Consider the following 15824-nt stretch of genomic DNA (forward strand, 5'->3'; position numbering starts at 1 on the left):
ACGTGAGTCAGAGCAGCGGCGCTCTGGCCTCGACTGCTCGACGACAGACGGACGACGAGGAGGATGACGACGAGGATGAGGAATCGACCACAAAAGACTGACTGGAGCGTGTTGGCTGTAAATGCAGAGTGAAAATGTAACAATGTGGACACGAGGCTCCCCAGTGAAAGGAGAGGTGTGTGTCTGTGTGTGTCTGTGTGTGTGTGTGTGTGTGTGTGTGTGTGCCCATTTGTTATGTCACCTGCAGGCCCACGCGTCTCGTCACGCGCGCACACACAGAGGGACAGCAGCCATCGTATAGTCGTAATAGAGGCTCCCGCTTGTTTTGTTTATTAAGAAAACATTGAACAGTGATTGCCCAAAACAACTTTCTCGACGTACATTCAACATTTTGATGTCAAAGGCGTTTACACGGCGATGGGGCCACGTCAATAAATTAGAGTGGCACCACCTGACATGATTCATCCTGCTTGGCAACATTCCATCACGTCTTTAATTTATTCATTGTGCTTTATATGTATATAGTAAATACAACATGCTCAAGAAAACAAAATGACTGTGGTGACTGCTGGCAGTGAAGCAAACCTTTTCCAATGTACACGTTTCTTCGAAATGTCGTTCACCCAAGCGAGAAAGTCCTCACGTGACACGAAAAGAGTACAAATGTGTGCTGGTGTCTACATTAAGGCGTTCCTCTCCAGCTCGCCGCTCTTCTTCCCGCCTTTGCTGGAACGCTTGGCCGCTACGATGAAGGCCAGAACTGCAAACAGCAAAGCGTCGTTGATCAGCTGCGGAGTCGTAGCTAGCGAGCGAGCGGAAGCGCGAAGTCGGCGAAACTCACCGCAGAATCCCAAAACCGCCGCCAGGATGCCGATGGTGATTCCCGGTCCGTATTTGAAGGCGTGCTCGGCCGGCGCCACGTAGCAGTAGCCCAGCTCCGTGCACGTGCACACTTGCACTGGTGGGCGGCAGAAATCATTTTGTGTTTGAACATTTCTTTTAATACAGCATTGTAGTTGAGTATGTATTCATCAAACAAAAGGAAGGCTCAGGCGCTTGGTGCAGTACTGACCCTCAAAGGACTGCGTGACTCCCATTCCAGCATTATCTTTGATGTTGATGAGCAGGGAGAAGGTTCTGTCCTCAGTGGGTGTTTTCTTCAGCATCAGCTTCGCCGTGGTGCCTGCGCAGAACACAACGGACGAGCGTGAGCCGCGCAGGCAGGTGTCTGGCAGAGCGTCGTAAAGTTGTTTGTTGCCATTCCGGTACCGTCGACGGTTTGCAGTTCCCAGTTGTGGGATTTCTTGCCGTGGGCGAAGGCGAAGGCGAAAGGCTGCGAGAAGGGGGCGGCGTCCGGGTCGCGAGCCTTGAGGAACACCTCCTCGGGCTTCTGCAGGCACATGAAGGCCTGGGTCTCCGTCAGCTTGGGGATGTTGTCGTTCACGTCCAGCAGCCTCACCGACACCACGCGCTCGTCGAACATCTCGGGGTTATCTGCGGAGGGAAACGCGACATTTCGAGCGCTGCTCGTGTTCTGCGATCGACTTGCGGCCGGTCCGGGGTGTCGTTTGGACTTCCGACCCCAAGTCGGCCGGCATTGGCCTGCGACGAGCTCCATAGAAAATGTCCGGACGAATGATATGACTAACGCCTTCCGTTACAGCAAAATGCGAGAGTTACTTCAATTGTGTAACTTTTCTTGAAGGGGTTATTTCCACCGCAGTGCAATCTCAGATCCAGTCTCAAGGCTTCTTTATAGTCGCGTGGGCGGCAAGCGCACGCAGTTTGCCTTTATACTCCAGCGCAATCCACGCGTGCAGTTTTGAAAATGTACTGCGGTTCTCCTATTGGCCGCGACGCCACAGGGTGGCGTTTCCTCTGCATTTTTGGGCAATTTCCGCTCGCCGTTTTTCCCTTTCCTTTCCTTTCCTTTCCGTAACAAGGAACAAAGCAACAACAATGGCGACCGTGGAACAGCGTCTGCGAGAACAAATGGACCTAGATGACCAAATGATACGTTTAATTAGGCTGCAAAATCGATCAAGAAGGCGGCGGCGGCGGCGGCACGTGCGACCGAGAGGAAGTCTGAGTACGCCATCGTAGCAATCACGAGAGATGATCTCTGCGGCGTTCTACGCGCAGCAACAATTTGTCTTTTCTTTTTTTTCCGTCACGTGACGCAGAGGGGCCGGGCGGGCCTATGCGTCGGTCACGTGAGGCAATGCGGGCGTTGTCTGCCGCGCGAGTATAACGAGGCCATAACGTTACGTGAGCGCCACAAAAAAGTGTTTTTAAAAAGGTCTCCGACCCTTCTCGTAGGCGGTGACGGTGACGTCGAAGGTCTCCAGAGTCTCTCTGTCCAGCTTGGCTTTGGTCCTGATTTGTCCCGTGGCTTCGTCCATCTCCAGCCAGCCTGCGGTGTCGCCCTCCATCTTGAAACTGCCCGACAAACAGCAAGAACGCACGCCAGCGAGGCCGTCACTTTCGCATCCGGTCGGTGGAAACGCATCAATAGTTCACACGTGATGGAGCCCGAGCCCAAAACGGGCGGGCGGATTTTAAGTGCAGGGAATTATTGATGACTCCGTGATCGACGTGCACGTGCTGCGTTTCGGGTCGCTCGCAAACGCGCACGGGAGCGCTCAACACTTGCTGTAACCACGTCTGAAGCTCATGCGGATAAACCCTGCAACGATGACCGCGCTGCCTCCACTCACTAACCCACTCGCTCATTAAGTCACTCTGTCAGTCACTAACTGACTCGCTAACAAACCTTTCTAGCCAAATAACTGACTAACTCGCTGGTCGGATCACTAAGAAACTAATTTCCATACAGACTCACTCCTTAACTAACTCCATCACTAAATCGCTCACTCATTAACTCGCTCTTTCAGAAACTCCCTATCTTTCTAACTTGTTAACTTACTAAATAACTCAATACTGTACTCTCTACAGTACATTGCTTACTAATTTACGACTCCCTTTACTCATTCACTCACTAAATCACTCATTAACCAACTCACTTTATCTAAATGACTCATTAATTAACTCCCTCACCAAATAAATCACTCACTCACTATTAACTAAGGCACTAATGAGATAACTAACTTACCGAGTCACTCACTAACTCATTTCCATACAGACTCACTCATTAACGAACAGTCTCACTCACTCACTCACTCTTTGACTAACTCCCCATTGACTCGCTCGCTGACTAAATGTACTCATTGAATAACTAACTCACTCATTAATGAACTCACCAACTGCGTAGCTCACTAAAATAACTCATTGACTAACACCCTCACTAAATAACTCATTCGCTCACTCGCCGTGTGCTCTTAATTTGCGTAAGGCGAGTTTGGCGTTTGCACGGGCGGTCTGCGTCTTTCACCGAATCTCTTTGCCTTCGGGGTCTCGGGCCTCCGCCGTGAGCAGCACGGCCCCCTCGGTGATGTTTTCGGGCACGGCCACGTCCGAGACGTCGGCGCCGAATTCCGGAACCTCGTCGACGTCGCTGACGGACACCGAGGCGAAGGCGCTGGATCGGGCGCCGTACTCCAGGCCGCTCACCAAAGGCTCCGGGTTGCGGGCGTCGATCTTCAACTTGTAGGAGGTCGAGCTCTCAAAGTCCAAAGGCTGCGGGCGCGCGACCACAAGGAAAATGAACCCATTTTAGCGAACTACACTTTTCCATTGGTAACTTAATGACTCAAATGATAAAACAATAACAACAATCATAATAATAATGATTACCTTTCGTTTTAGGCCTATTGAAAAGCATTTATGTACGCTATTTATGATACAAATTTTCAACTCCCACACGACTATTTAACAGCCAATTTCTATTACATAAGCATAACTGTGAAGCAATTGCATTTCAATAAAAAGTGTTAATCCCGTGTTACCTTGAAGGATTAGCTGATTTATCGTGGTTTCCATGACAACTGAGTTCAATTACCTCCCCTTAAAGGGCCAGTACACGTCATTTCCCAAATCACAGACTAACTACACGTTTGTACCTTCGCGATGACCACGTGGCCGACGCCTTTTCCAGTCCGTTTCCACGGCGAACACGTGGTCGTCGTCGCCGGCTGAGATGTGGAACTCGATGAAGGAGCTGCCGCTGTCCGCGTCGTCGTCGTCGGACGCGCGGACGCTGAGCACCGTTTGTCCCGCGGCGGCGTCCTCGGCCACCGTCGAGCTGCCGTACTGCGCCGCCGCACGCACACGCATCATGAGGAGCCGCGCGTGTGCACATTTTTCACTTGACTAGTCAATTAGGATTACCAAAATTAATTGTAGTTGCGAAATGCCAGAATAACGAGAGGACCTTTTACAGACCATTTTTTCATGACTTGCTTCAAAATTAGAAGTTTGCATACATCTCATTAGTATTCGGTACCACTACCTTTAAACCGGATGACTTGGGTTAAAAGTTTTGGATCTCCTACCACAAGCTTCTGACAATAGTTATCGGGAATTGTGGCCCGTTTCTCTGTTGCAACTGAGCCAGGTTTGTAGGCCGCCTCGCTCGCACGTCCCATAGATTTTTCATAAGGATTGAGCGCAGGTTTGTGACAGCCACTCCACAACACTGACTTTGTTATCCTGAAGCCACTTTGGTAAACAGTTTCAGGTGGATTTCTTGTCACACAATGAAGCAGAGTGTGTTTCAGGTGTGCCTTCAAATGCATCCACAGGTGTGTCCCTAATTAACTCAAATGTTGTAGAAGCGTCCAAAGACATGACGTCATCATGTGGGTTTCCCCCAAATGATTAAAAGGCATATTAAGCTTACTACTGTATGTAAACTTCTGACATGAAAAATTGTCCAAACAAATCATCTCATTATTTTGGCATTTGGCAAACAGAAATAATTTGGGTAATCTGAATTGACCTAAAACAGGAAACATTTAGTCTGATTTCATGTCAGACAAAAAAAAAAAAAAAAAAGTGTCTTTTTAAAAACTGTATGTTTTGGTTTCAACTGTATTTGCGGTGTTTAAATTTAGCTTAGCACAAATGAGCTCCGAAATCTCAGCTGCTGTCGATTCAGTCTTCCATATCGCACGCTCATTTTCATCTCCACAGTTCACCGACTGCATTTTATTATTTGTACTTCCATTTGTCATTTGCTTTAAGTTGAAGCAATACTTTTACACAAGTAGCTGCAACACATGCGGCAATGTTCGTGTGCTTACGTCATTCTTTTCAAACACGGGCAGCTCGTTGTTGATATCGATGACCTTGACCACGACCTTGCAGATGACACTGTAAACTAAAGGAGAGAAACGAGGAGCACGTAAGTCCACCAGCGTGTGTGTGTGTGTGTGTATGTGTGTGTGCGTGCGTGCGTTACCTGGATCACTGACTCTAACGTCCAGCTTGTACACCTGAAGGTCTCGGCGCTGGAACGAGCGCAGCGCTTGGATTCGTCCGGAGGCGGCGTCGATGGCGAAGGCTTCGGCCGACGTGGACGGCTGCTGGGACACGATGGCGAACGTCAGCAGGGCGTTCAAGGTCTCCGCTTCGTCGGCGTCGTGGGCCATCAGTTGTCCGATCAGGCTGCCTGGAAACACAGCGGAGAACTGTTTAGAACGTCATGTCGAAAGCGGCAATGATTGACTCGTTCAAAATAAAGCCGTTCAAATGTAAAGCGTTCGGTCCGGATGACCGCTGCGGAGGTCTCACCTATGGGTTCGTCCTCCTGCACCTCGAACACGCTCTCCTCTTGGGCACACGCGGGCGCGTTGTCGTTCACGTCCTCCACCACCACCTGGATCTCCATGGGGGGATCCAACTGGTTCTGATACTCGTCCTCGGCCATCACCACCAGGATGTACTGCAACACCAGTCACGAGAGTTCAACGTCAATCCTCTCCAGCTCATCTCCGCTGGGGAGGAAAACGTATGCTTTGGAATTTCTTGAATTTCTGCATAAATCGGTCATCAAATGTGGTCTGATCTTCAGCTAGCGAGCCAATCCAAATGCTCTCGTCATCTTTCACGAACTTTCTCAAATGAATTCTGCCGCGGTCGCCGTCCACCTCGGCGATGACCCCTTTGCGGCTTCGCTTGCGGAGCTGCCATGTACGTCCGCGCAGCTCCTCGGAGCTAAGCTAATGGACGCTTCTTCCCGCGGAGATATCTTGTTTTTGGGTAAACAAAAGCAAATGTGGTGTGGCAGAATTGCAGCTGTTGCCACAATAAAGTAGTATGTTATTCTACAATTGGTTCTGATTCGATCCGAAAATTCGGATTCGATGTTCTTTTTTTTTTTTTTTGGCGGACTCAAATGGCAATTCAAATCACCGCCGATTCATGCATTGACCAACTACGCATCTACTATCCTGCTCATCTAAAACTAAAAATATTTCTGTTTTGATGTTTCATTTTTCATTTTTTATCCATCCATTTTTATCCAGCCGCTTCTCCTCACTCGGGTCGCGGGCGTGCCGGAGCCTCCCGCCCGAAGATAGCTGGGATAGGCTCCGGCAGGCCCGCGACCCATTGTGAGGAGAAGCGGTAAAGAAAACGGATGGATAACGTTCAAGAGCATTATTGACGTTCACCATGTCCTTCTCCTCCCTGTCCAGCTCCTCCGTAAGCAGAATTTCTCCATCTTCCATGATCTGGAAGGGGAACCTCAGCTCTCGCTCTTTCTGCACAAGCCTGTAGATGGCGCCGGGCTCATTGGACTGAACCTAAAACCAGAGAGCACGCCGGCTTGTGTAATCGTTGAGCGGCCGCCCACAAGTGAGGTTTCTCCTCACCTCGGCGATAACTCGAGGGTAGGTTCCCTCCAGGTGCTCCTGGATGGCGACGGTGCCGGGGTTGACCCACAGGTTGGGCTGCACGGCGATGTGCACCCTGGTGCTGCCGCTCAGCGCCGTTTCGGACGCGCCGCCCATGTCCTGGACCTTCACGATTAACGTGTAGTCCGGGTCCTCCAGGGGGTCAAGGTTCCTGCGTCTCATCTCTTGACGCCGCAGAAGTAAATGGAAATGGGGGAAATATTTAGCAAGCTTCAGAAGGCGAGTCGCCCTTACGAGCTCCTTGAGATATGAGCTGTCGTTCGGACGATTTTGTATTTTTTTTTGGCTTTGATTTGAGAGCAAAAATGTTCCGCATACAAGCGCTACGTGATGGAAGTGAACTCGACTTCACAAGAAGCAGCAGTTTATACGGCGTTCCCTTGCTAGATCGCCGTTCACCTTCCGCAGATTCAGTGCATTGCAGATCATTTGTCATATTCATATTGAGCATCATTTTGAGGATTGAGTATGCTGTACGTTTTTTTGTGGTAAGATAAACGCTTCCGAGCCTAAAACTTTAAAACTAAATTTAAAAAAAACATTAGAAGACATACTACAAGGAATAAAATGTACATCGTGTATAGTACTACTATGCATTACTGTATGCTTAAGAGTTTAAAAGGTGTTGAAGAGTATAGCAAGTGTTTATAAGAGCTTGGTAGAGAGGTAAAGAGGAGTGTGCGGAAGATTAATAAAAGTCTGGGCAGGTTCGTGTAGCTTTAAAATATGTATGACACAAAAACGTATGATCGCTACTTCACCTATTGCGGGAGTGGCGTGGAACCTAAACGGGAGGATTACTCGAGTGAAAAATCCCTCCAAAAAGAGACTTCAAGCTGTTTATTGCCAACCCGCAGCGGAAGTCAACGGTTGTAAACTTTACACGTTGTGTATTCACAACAACCACATTCTGTAGCTTTGTATTTTTTTTTTTTTAGCTAAGTAAGTAAGTGACAAACTTCAGTGAAAGTTGGACATGCACCTGCTCTCTCCACACAGGCGAAGAAAGGGTTTTCTTCGTAGGGGATGTTCGGCGAGGGACAGTAGTCTTCGAACTTTGCCTTGAGAGCGCCGCCGCCGCCGCCGCCGCCAACGTCTTCTCCTCTGGCGAACTGGATTGTCGCTCTGGCCTCAAGCGTGCGCTCGCCTGTGACACGCACGACAAATCGTACAATTTGCAATTGAAACATTTCCACTTGAATTCAAAAATGAAACCATTGTCATACACACTCTCACACAATAGTTTGCGTTTTTGAAAAATGAATATTTCATGTATTTCGTGAAGAGACTGAGCAGGTCGTACAGACAACAAACTTCCTCAGCACATTTTCCGGCGCTTTCGTGGGTTATCAGCAAAGCAAGGGTTGACTACATACAGCGTTATGCTGCTGTTGTTTTTTGACATTTGAATGTTGAAATTCTTTAACTTCTTTTTACACGTGTGAAGTATAAGTAGTAAATCTCCCTTAAAATGGAGGCTGATATTGTGTTCCTATTAACAGTGGTTAACTTGTATTTACACTTGCAAATGTCAGTTTGACTGTTATGAAAAATGTTATAAAAAAATAGTTAAATGAGACTTAAACTGGGCGGCACGGTGGCCCGACTGGTTAGAGCGTCAGCCTCACAGTTCTGAGGACGTGGGTTCAATCCCCGGCCCCGCCTGTATGGAGTTTGCATGTTCCGATTGGTCCATATCGCGGCATCCGCGTGTTCCTCGGTGTCCAAAGTTTGAGGAACGCTGCTGGAGCGAAATACGTGAAATACGTGAAATACGTTCACGTGCTCGCTGCCTCCAACCGATCCGTCGCGTGCAACCTGACGGCGCGCAATTCGGCAGTCTGCCTCCAATCTGTGTTAATCTTGCTCACACAAGACGGTCAGTGCAATGTGGCTTCACAGTGACAACGTGCTGCCAGATTGTGGCGGGAGCCCGACGGATTCGTGAGCTGTGGGTGCGAAAAGGCCGGCGGGCGAGCGGGCGGGGAGAGGTCCCGACCTTGCTGGCTCGTGGAGATCTCGCCCGTGTCGGGGTCCACCTGGAAGAGCGGCGTGTTGTGTCGGTTGGGGATCTGGCTGACCAGGCTGTAGGTCAGCTGAGCGTTGGGAGTGCTGGGGTCATCTTGATCCAACGCGAACACGCGAGCGAACGGGACACCTGGAAGCAGCGTTGGGAAAGTTCATTTTCTACGCGAACTTAGTTCAAAGTTCAGTTAGGGCACACTCGATAAGGTTCATCGGTCGAACGCGCACCTGCTGGAGTCTTCTCTCGGACCACGGCGGTGTAGTAACTCTGGTTGAAGTACGGAGCGTGGTTGTTGACGTCCAGAACGTTGACGGTCACGTAAATCGGCCCCTCCGCGACCTCGTTGTCCGCCAACGCCTCCACCTGGAGACGAGCGCACAACAAAGCGGCAATGGAAATCAGCCATCATATCGTAACGTTGGCCAAAGAGCCCAACGGGATTGCTGCGCCAGCATTTTCATTTTCTTGTCGAAGGGCCGCCATCGCAGCGGGTTTTCAGTGATACACAACATCCTCTTTGGCAAAAACTGTGCAACCGACTTAAACAGCGTTTAAGTGAGCTTAACAGATGGAATAGTAATTCTAGTATTTCAACGACGGTTGCCATCGTATATCAAAAAGCCTGGAAGAACAACAAAACTGTCTAACAAACGCAAATGAAAGAAAGTTAGCTTTAGGCTAATTTAGGGAGCGCTGACTTATTGGTTTACTTCAGTGTCGAGATGGCAGACTGTCATGGCGCTGCCCTACTGGGTCACCACTTTTATGTAGAAACAAATCTAAATGAGAATTATGAGAATAATTATGAGAATGTATCAGATTATTCGTAGAGGTCATAATAAAGCAATGATAACACATATGTAAACGCAGACATCGATTTTGGCTCGTAAACAAGTGAAAATGTTACACAGTGAGACGTGTTTGTGCACGTATGTGGCGCGAATATGTTACCGCAACAAGGTAGTTGTCATTGCGGGACCAGTCCAGAGGTTTGTCCAAGTAAAGCCAACCGTCAGCTGAAATCTTGATGGCGTCGGCGTCGGCGCCTTCGCCATTCAGCCTGAAAGCGTCCACGCCCGGATGGCTCACCTGGAACTGAAACCCCCCAAAACTGGATAAATGTACTGATTTTTTTTTTTTTTTTTTTTTTTTTTTAAAGTAACAGTTTGTGTGCGTGTGTTACCTGGCAGAGGGCGTAGGGTACGGGCGTGCCCTCTTGCACCTCCAGCACCACGTTCTCAAACGGGATCCTCTTGGCGTCCAGGCTCGACCCGCCAGCCTGTCGAGCGAAGGTTGGAAAAGCAAACTCACACTGATGGCTGTTCCTAATATTTGGGGAACCTTATTTAGCTACATGACATTAAACAACTGAGATCATGTGATTGCACAAGTGTGCACACCCTCTTATAAAAGCAGAAGGGGAACGCGGCTGTGTTCAGAATTAACCGATCACATTCAGATGTATGGTAAACGGGAGTCAGAGCACACACCTGCCACCATTCAAAAAGCTTCTCATGAACTCCAAAATAAAGTTCAGCTGTTCTAGTAGGCTTTTCCTGACCTTTTCTTATTTTTGCTTGGTAGCAGAAGCCTGAAGGTTTTGTGCGAACACTGACTGACACATTGCTTCAACATTTGGTTAGTCTGGCTCTGGGAAGATGAAATGGAAAAAAGGTTCCCCACGCCTCATCGTACTGTTTGATCAGAACCATGGAACAGAGGACAGAGTGGAAAAAGTTTGTTCCTTTTGACTGCTGCTCCCAAACACCAGTGAAGCAAGCAAGTTCAGTTATTGATTGAACCGGCGTTACATGGAAAAACGTTTGGCCTCTCCGAGACGCGACGGGACGGGACAAAGGACACCTTTCGCTTCACTGAATCAGCCTTGAGTCACTTTTAACCACTCCGGAAATGGAGTTTGCTTCCTCTCCGAGCGCTTTGGTGTGTGTCTGGACATTTTCTTATGAATATGCAGTGTACTCACAGAGCTGAGCAGGAGTGCCAGAAGACACAGATGCGCCATGGGAGTCATCATCGCAGTCTGCCAAATAAACAACAAGCAGGAGAACAGTTCATAAAGTCAAACATGTTTTTTGTACAAATAGCGAAGAGTCTGCTTTAGAAAATGTGAACTCGGGTGGCTTCGGAGCATTTTTCTCTGCTTTGTGCGTCTTCTGTTGCCGCACGAAAACGTTCCTGCAGTTCCTCGTCAAAGCCAACACGTGCACATTGTGTCCGTCTCGCTTGCACGTTGCGTTCAAGGCCGCTCGGGTGACCCCGCCTACACAAATGTGCATTAAGTGCTCTCAAAAGATCCAAACCGAACTTGAATGAAAAATGTACTGTACATTATGCATGACAGTATATTGCATTATTATTATTATTGTGAGAGTCAGTGTTGTGACGATGACTTTGTAAATGCACTTGGTTACAATTACAAGTTACCCTGTTGAAAATGTAATTGTAGTTGAACTATTCCAACTTCTCAAACTAAGACAACTAATTGATGATAACTGATTTGTTGTATTACTTTTATTTACTGTAATAAATTCCAAAATGTTCATCTCGACATTTGCATCAAGCTTTTATCTTATAGTCAATATTTTAAGTTCCTTTTCTTGTTTTGGTTGTAGCAATAGTTTTAATCATAAACCCAAATTATTATTATTATTCATGATTTCATTTTTGTAATGATTTGACTTTTGCTAAAATACTATTATTATTACTATTATTATGTATTACCGCAATGCACTTTTTTCTTTTGTTCCATGAAATGCTAACGTTTCCTTATTGTCATTCTTCTAGTTGCCTGATTGGCTGGGAGAAATCACACGGTCCTCCTGCCTTATTTGGCGTTTCAAGTTTAAATGACCAAATATGGTTCCTTGTCCTCCTAATGTGCACCAAAAAGACACTTTATTAGGTACACCAGCTGAATCAAAAATGCTGCTGTTATGATTTCTCAGTGTGCTCTCATATTGCTCTTGTATTGATCCGATTAGATCGTGCAGGCGTACCGAAGGAAGTGTCCGGTAAGTGTGTTACTTTTGACGCTTCGGTTGTGCTTATCTGCATAAAATCCCACAAAGTCTACATTATTCTTAAAAAAGGCATCTTATCTGTTGCATAATAAAGCATTGAGGGCACATGAACGTGACTCATGTCGTACAACGAAGGGGGAAGTGACCCAAGTAGACAAGAGTGAAGGTGACATTGAATGACCTTTTTTTTTTTTTTTTTTTTTTTTTTTTTCCCCTTTAAAGTCACCAACCTAACACACTCCCTCTTTAATCTACTAGTTTAAGATTTGCTTCTGCTTTCGCAAAGGCTTGAATATACACGCTACGCCCAAGTTTTTTATTTTCACTTTCTTTGAATAACAGCAGGGGTGGGGAACCTATGGCCCAAAACATGCAACCCCACAAATGCTCAGCGAGTATCATAATCATAATTACAAACATGTGTCGCATAATTGCGTGATATTTCTTTTCAGAAATTCCTACACGGCCCTGGGAAGACTCTTAAAAAAAAAAAAAAAAAAAAAGTGAAAAGGCTTCTTTCTGAGAGGATAAAGGTACCACACCGCTAACCGACTTGCAGCGTGGACGCGACTAAAGCATTTGATTCGGCTAGAAAAACTGGAAAAACAAAACAAAAAACATTCAAATCATTGGTTTTCATCATTCAGCACAAAGCAGTTAGCTCTCGTTCCAGTTTCTTTGCATACAGCCAAGGTCGTGCTCAGGAAACCATTGACAACGCACACACGCCAACAAGGTCTCGACCAGCGAAAATCAACTCATAATGACTTTTAAAAACAACAATCTTCAATACATTCAAACAAAAGTGCGGCAAGAAGACCGTCGAGGCGACTCACCTTTCCCGGGAGAGATCCTGCCGCTCGCTCCCACTCGGACTGATGTGACTTCGCATCCTGCCTGGTCAAACGTTAACTACGTTAACCAGCTAGCTCACTTTTATTGGATCTAATCATTGTCTAATCAGCACTCTCAACCGCCAAATGGGCGTCGCCGCTTCGGGCTCGGCAAGCAGGAAGAATTGTTTGCAGCTTGTTGTGAGTTGACGGCCAACATACAGTGCTCGTATGTCAAATTTTTGCTCGCAAATCATACCAACGGCGACTCGGAGTTAAATGTCTTGTGCGGAGCCGATCGATGACGTCATTGATCGGATTGGCGAATGATGACATGAACGCCGATCGGCATAAAATGCTAATTATCAGCTGATACCCATCAGATCGGCGTAACGTCTCATCAAAAGACGGCTCGTATCTCGAAAAATTCCTAATTCAGGTGACTTGTATCTCAAGGCAGGACTCCACTCAAGAAGGCAACATTTTAAACCCAGAAAATGTGTTTTCTAGTTACTTTAATAAATGAATTATATGCATTTGTAATGTAATTTCCTTTATTACATTCAAGAATTGCTTTTTAAAGGAATACAATTGCCTTTAGTCACTCATTGGCTACCAGTAATCAGAGTATTATTACAGTAGAGCGAAGCCCCTCTGTTAGTTCTATAAGGCAGTACAAGTACCTTTGTTTTTGTGTTATGTTATAACCCTTTTATTTTTGCTTTTGATAACTTTTTATTTTAATTTTAATAAAATGTTATATCATATTAGATTAGAAATAGAAATAGATCATATTTCTAATAAAGAACAAATATATGTAATTTAAACATTTTTCTCTTATTGTTACCTTTCTTCACTGAATCTCTGGGAGAAATGACAGCATTAAAAGGCACTAGCTCTTAATAAATGTGAATGGGAAAAACATGTGACGAGTATTTTTTTTAGTCTTTAACGTCGTAACATTCTTTACTGATTGGCCAGAGAAGAACAGCGCGCTGCCCACTGGCATGACACGTCAGTGCGTCTGCCATATTGAATGTGTCAGTTCCGCCTGTAAACATCTCGCCCTGCCTCAGCCGGAAGCTTCGGCCGCTCTGTCTGAAGAACCGAACGGGACGCTCCAACAACGCTCCGAGTGTCCGAACGTTTGGAGCGTCGAGAGCGCGCTTGGTGTGAATTCCCGAACTCACCCTCTGTGTTTCTGTGTGTCCGTGACACTCACAAGTAGTCTCTGGCCTCTCTGAGCGCGCTTTAAACTGTTTCACGACACTCCAAATGTACTTTACTGTTAAACTAAACACGCAACAAAAAGAATGACACGAACTGTATATTAATATATATTATATATACTACAAGAAACACATGATCGTTTCAGAAATCGCCAAGTCAATGGAAACCCCATTGACGGGCTAACTAGAATTAGCATTACATCACGGGTGGGCTTTACCTTCAAATAACAAATAACTACACACAGGCTCTGTAGTAACACATCCACACAGGTAATATAACAACACTCACTGACATATCTTCTTCCTAATCTGTGAAAAAAAGGTTAAATTAATGTTTTAGCGCGACGTTCTTCTTCTATTCTTTTTACTGCAAACGTGTAGCTCCATGCATGCATCGTACCACACTGCCCCTAAGAGGCCAAGGCGCGCACAGCAGGAGCACCAGATACAGTCATCCCCCCGACTGTCTGACATGAAATCAAACTGAAATTTTCCTGTTTTAGGTCAATTAGGATTGTCAAAATTGTTTCCATTTTCTAAATCTATATATTATTATGTTATTTTTTACTAATTTATTTTTAGGTTGTTCTTGTAACTATCAATGTTGAGTTTTGTTTGTTTTATGTATCAGCAGATACTTAAAATCAAAGACTCGGAAGTCAGACTCGGTACAAAAAAATGTGATCGGGACATCCCTAATGGACGGTTAGCTCTGTGTAGCTTGTGCCGCTCGCTCACAAGCCAGCAAAGGGGAGGTGTGAGAAATGTGGACGATCAAAAGCATTTTTGAGGCGTGCAGCGGGCATTGTATTTTTTGGGTCGAAATATTACGTTTCAACCCACACTTTTCTAAAGGAAAAAAAGAAAAAAGCACCCCCAAAAACGTGTTCGCCCGCGTTTTATTTCCGCGTCAAAACATCGCAATCGTTATCTGGCCAACATCCTGCGGGGGAGGAAGAAGCGGGCGAAAATGTGTGCGAATCCTCAACTGCGCAGCCTGCCAATGAGTCACCGGCGCTTTGCAAAACGTTCACACGCAAAGTCGCACCGTCGACGCCTCGCACGAGAGCCGCCAGTTCGCCCGGATTATGTCACAACGCGCAAACACCTTCTGTTCGACAAAACACACGCCCGCACACAAAACATTTATTACATGTCCTTGATATCAACCTTAGGGTCCATGTACTAGTATGCTCTCGGTCCTCCCTAGTAGGGTCACTTTGGCATACTAGTAGGACAAGTACAGGTTACTAGTGAGGCAAAACTGTGCAAATGTTGACAATTGCGTGCTATTAGTACTACTACAGTGAAGCACTAGATGTTAACGAGAATTTTATGTCACCGGTAGTACTAGTAGCACACAGTTGTCAACTAGTGCACAGTTTTGTCACCTACTATCGTACTAGTGCACTGAGAATAAATGCTCAAATGCTTCATGAGAGGAATTGTATGTCACTAGTTGTACTAGTAGCAAGCACTTGACAACTACTGCACTTGCACTTTTTTCAGTGTTGTCTTACTAGTGAGGCCAACGAGTGTACTAGTACGTGGACCTTAAGGTGTAAATCAAGGGCAAGGAATAAGTGCTCACACGGCTCTCTATAAATCCTGTGAGTGTTACCGTGGCAACATTTTTCTCCAATTTGTTTTCACGCCGGGGACCCGAATCTCCCTTCAAACCTTGAGCTCCCGATCGCTCGCTCATTTGATCGTTTCAAAATTCGCTGCCACGTTATCGTCGCCCCGTGAGTCATCGGTGGCTCGTTATTTTTAGGGTTTCTCACGCAACGACAACATTGTGTCAAATATGACGCACACGCTGTAACACTCGTGTATGGCCAAAAAAAAAAAAAAAAAAACATGTACAGACACACGAGAGA

General features: G+C 46.3%; 1 protein-coding gene across 1 annotated transcript; it reads right to left on the bottom strand.

Annotated features, from left to right (window-relative positions):
* Positions 1-321: 321 nt before the first annotated feature.
* Positions 322-12790, bottom strand: cdh17 (cadherin 17, LI cadherin (liver-intestine)). The gene is given in 20 exon segments (XM_061675853.1): positions 322-760; positions 842-958; positions 1073-1183; positions 1270-1494; positions 2309-2439; positions 3392-3636; positions 4020-4047; positions 4049-4209; positions 5202-5278; positions 5360-5569; positions 5692-5842; positions 6573-6704; positions 6774-6979; positions 7798-7962; positions 8815-8973; positions 9069-9204; positions 9793-9936; positions 10025-10120; positions 10826-10882; positions 12719-12790. Coding segments are annotated over 19 exon segments (2628 nt in total). The 5' UTR covers positions 10877-10882; positions 12719-12790; the 3' UTR covers positions 322-677.
* Positions 12791-15824: the final 3034 nt, after the last annotated feature.

Source organism: Phycodurus eques, chromosome 4 (genome assembly GCF_024500275.1).
Source record: "Phycodurus eques isolate BA_2022a chromosome 4, UOR_Pequ_1.1, whole genome shotgun sequence".
NCBI classification, from domain to species: Eukaryota; Metazoa; Chordata; class Actinopteri; order Syngnathiformes; family Syngnathidae; genus Phycodurus; species Phycodurus eques.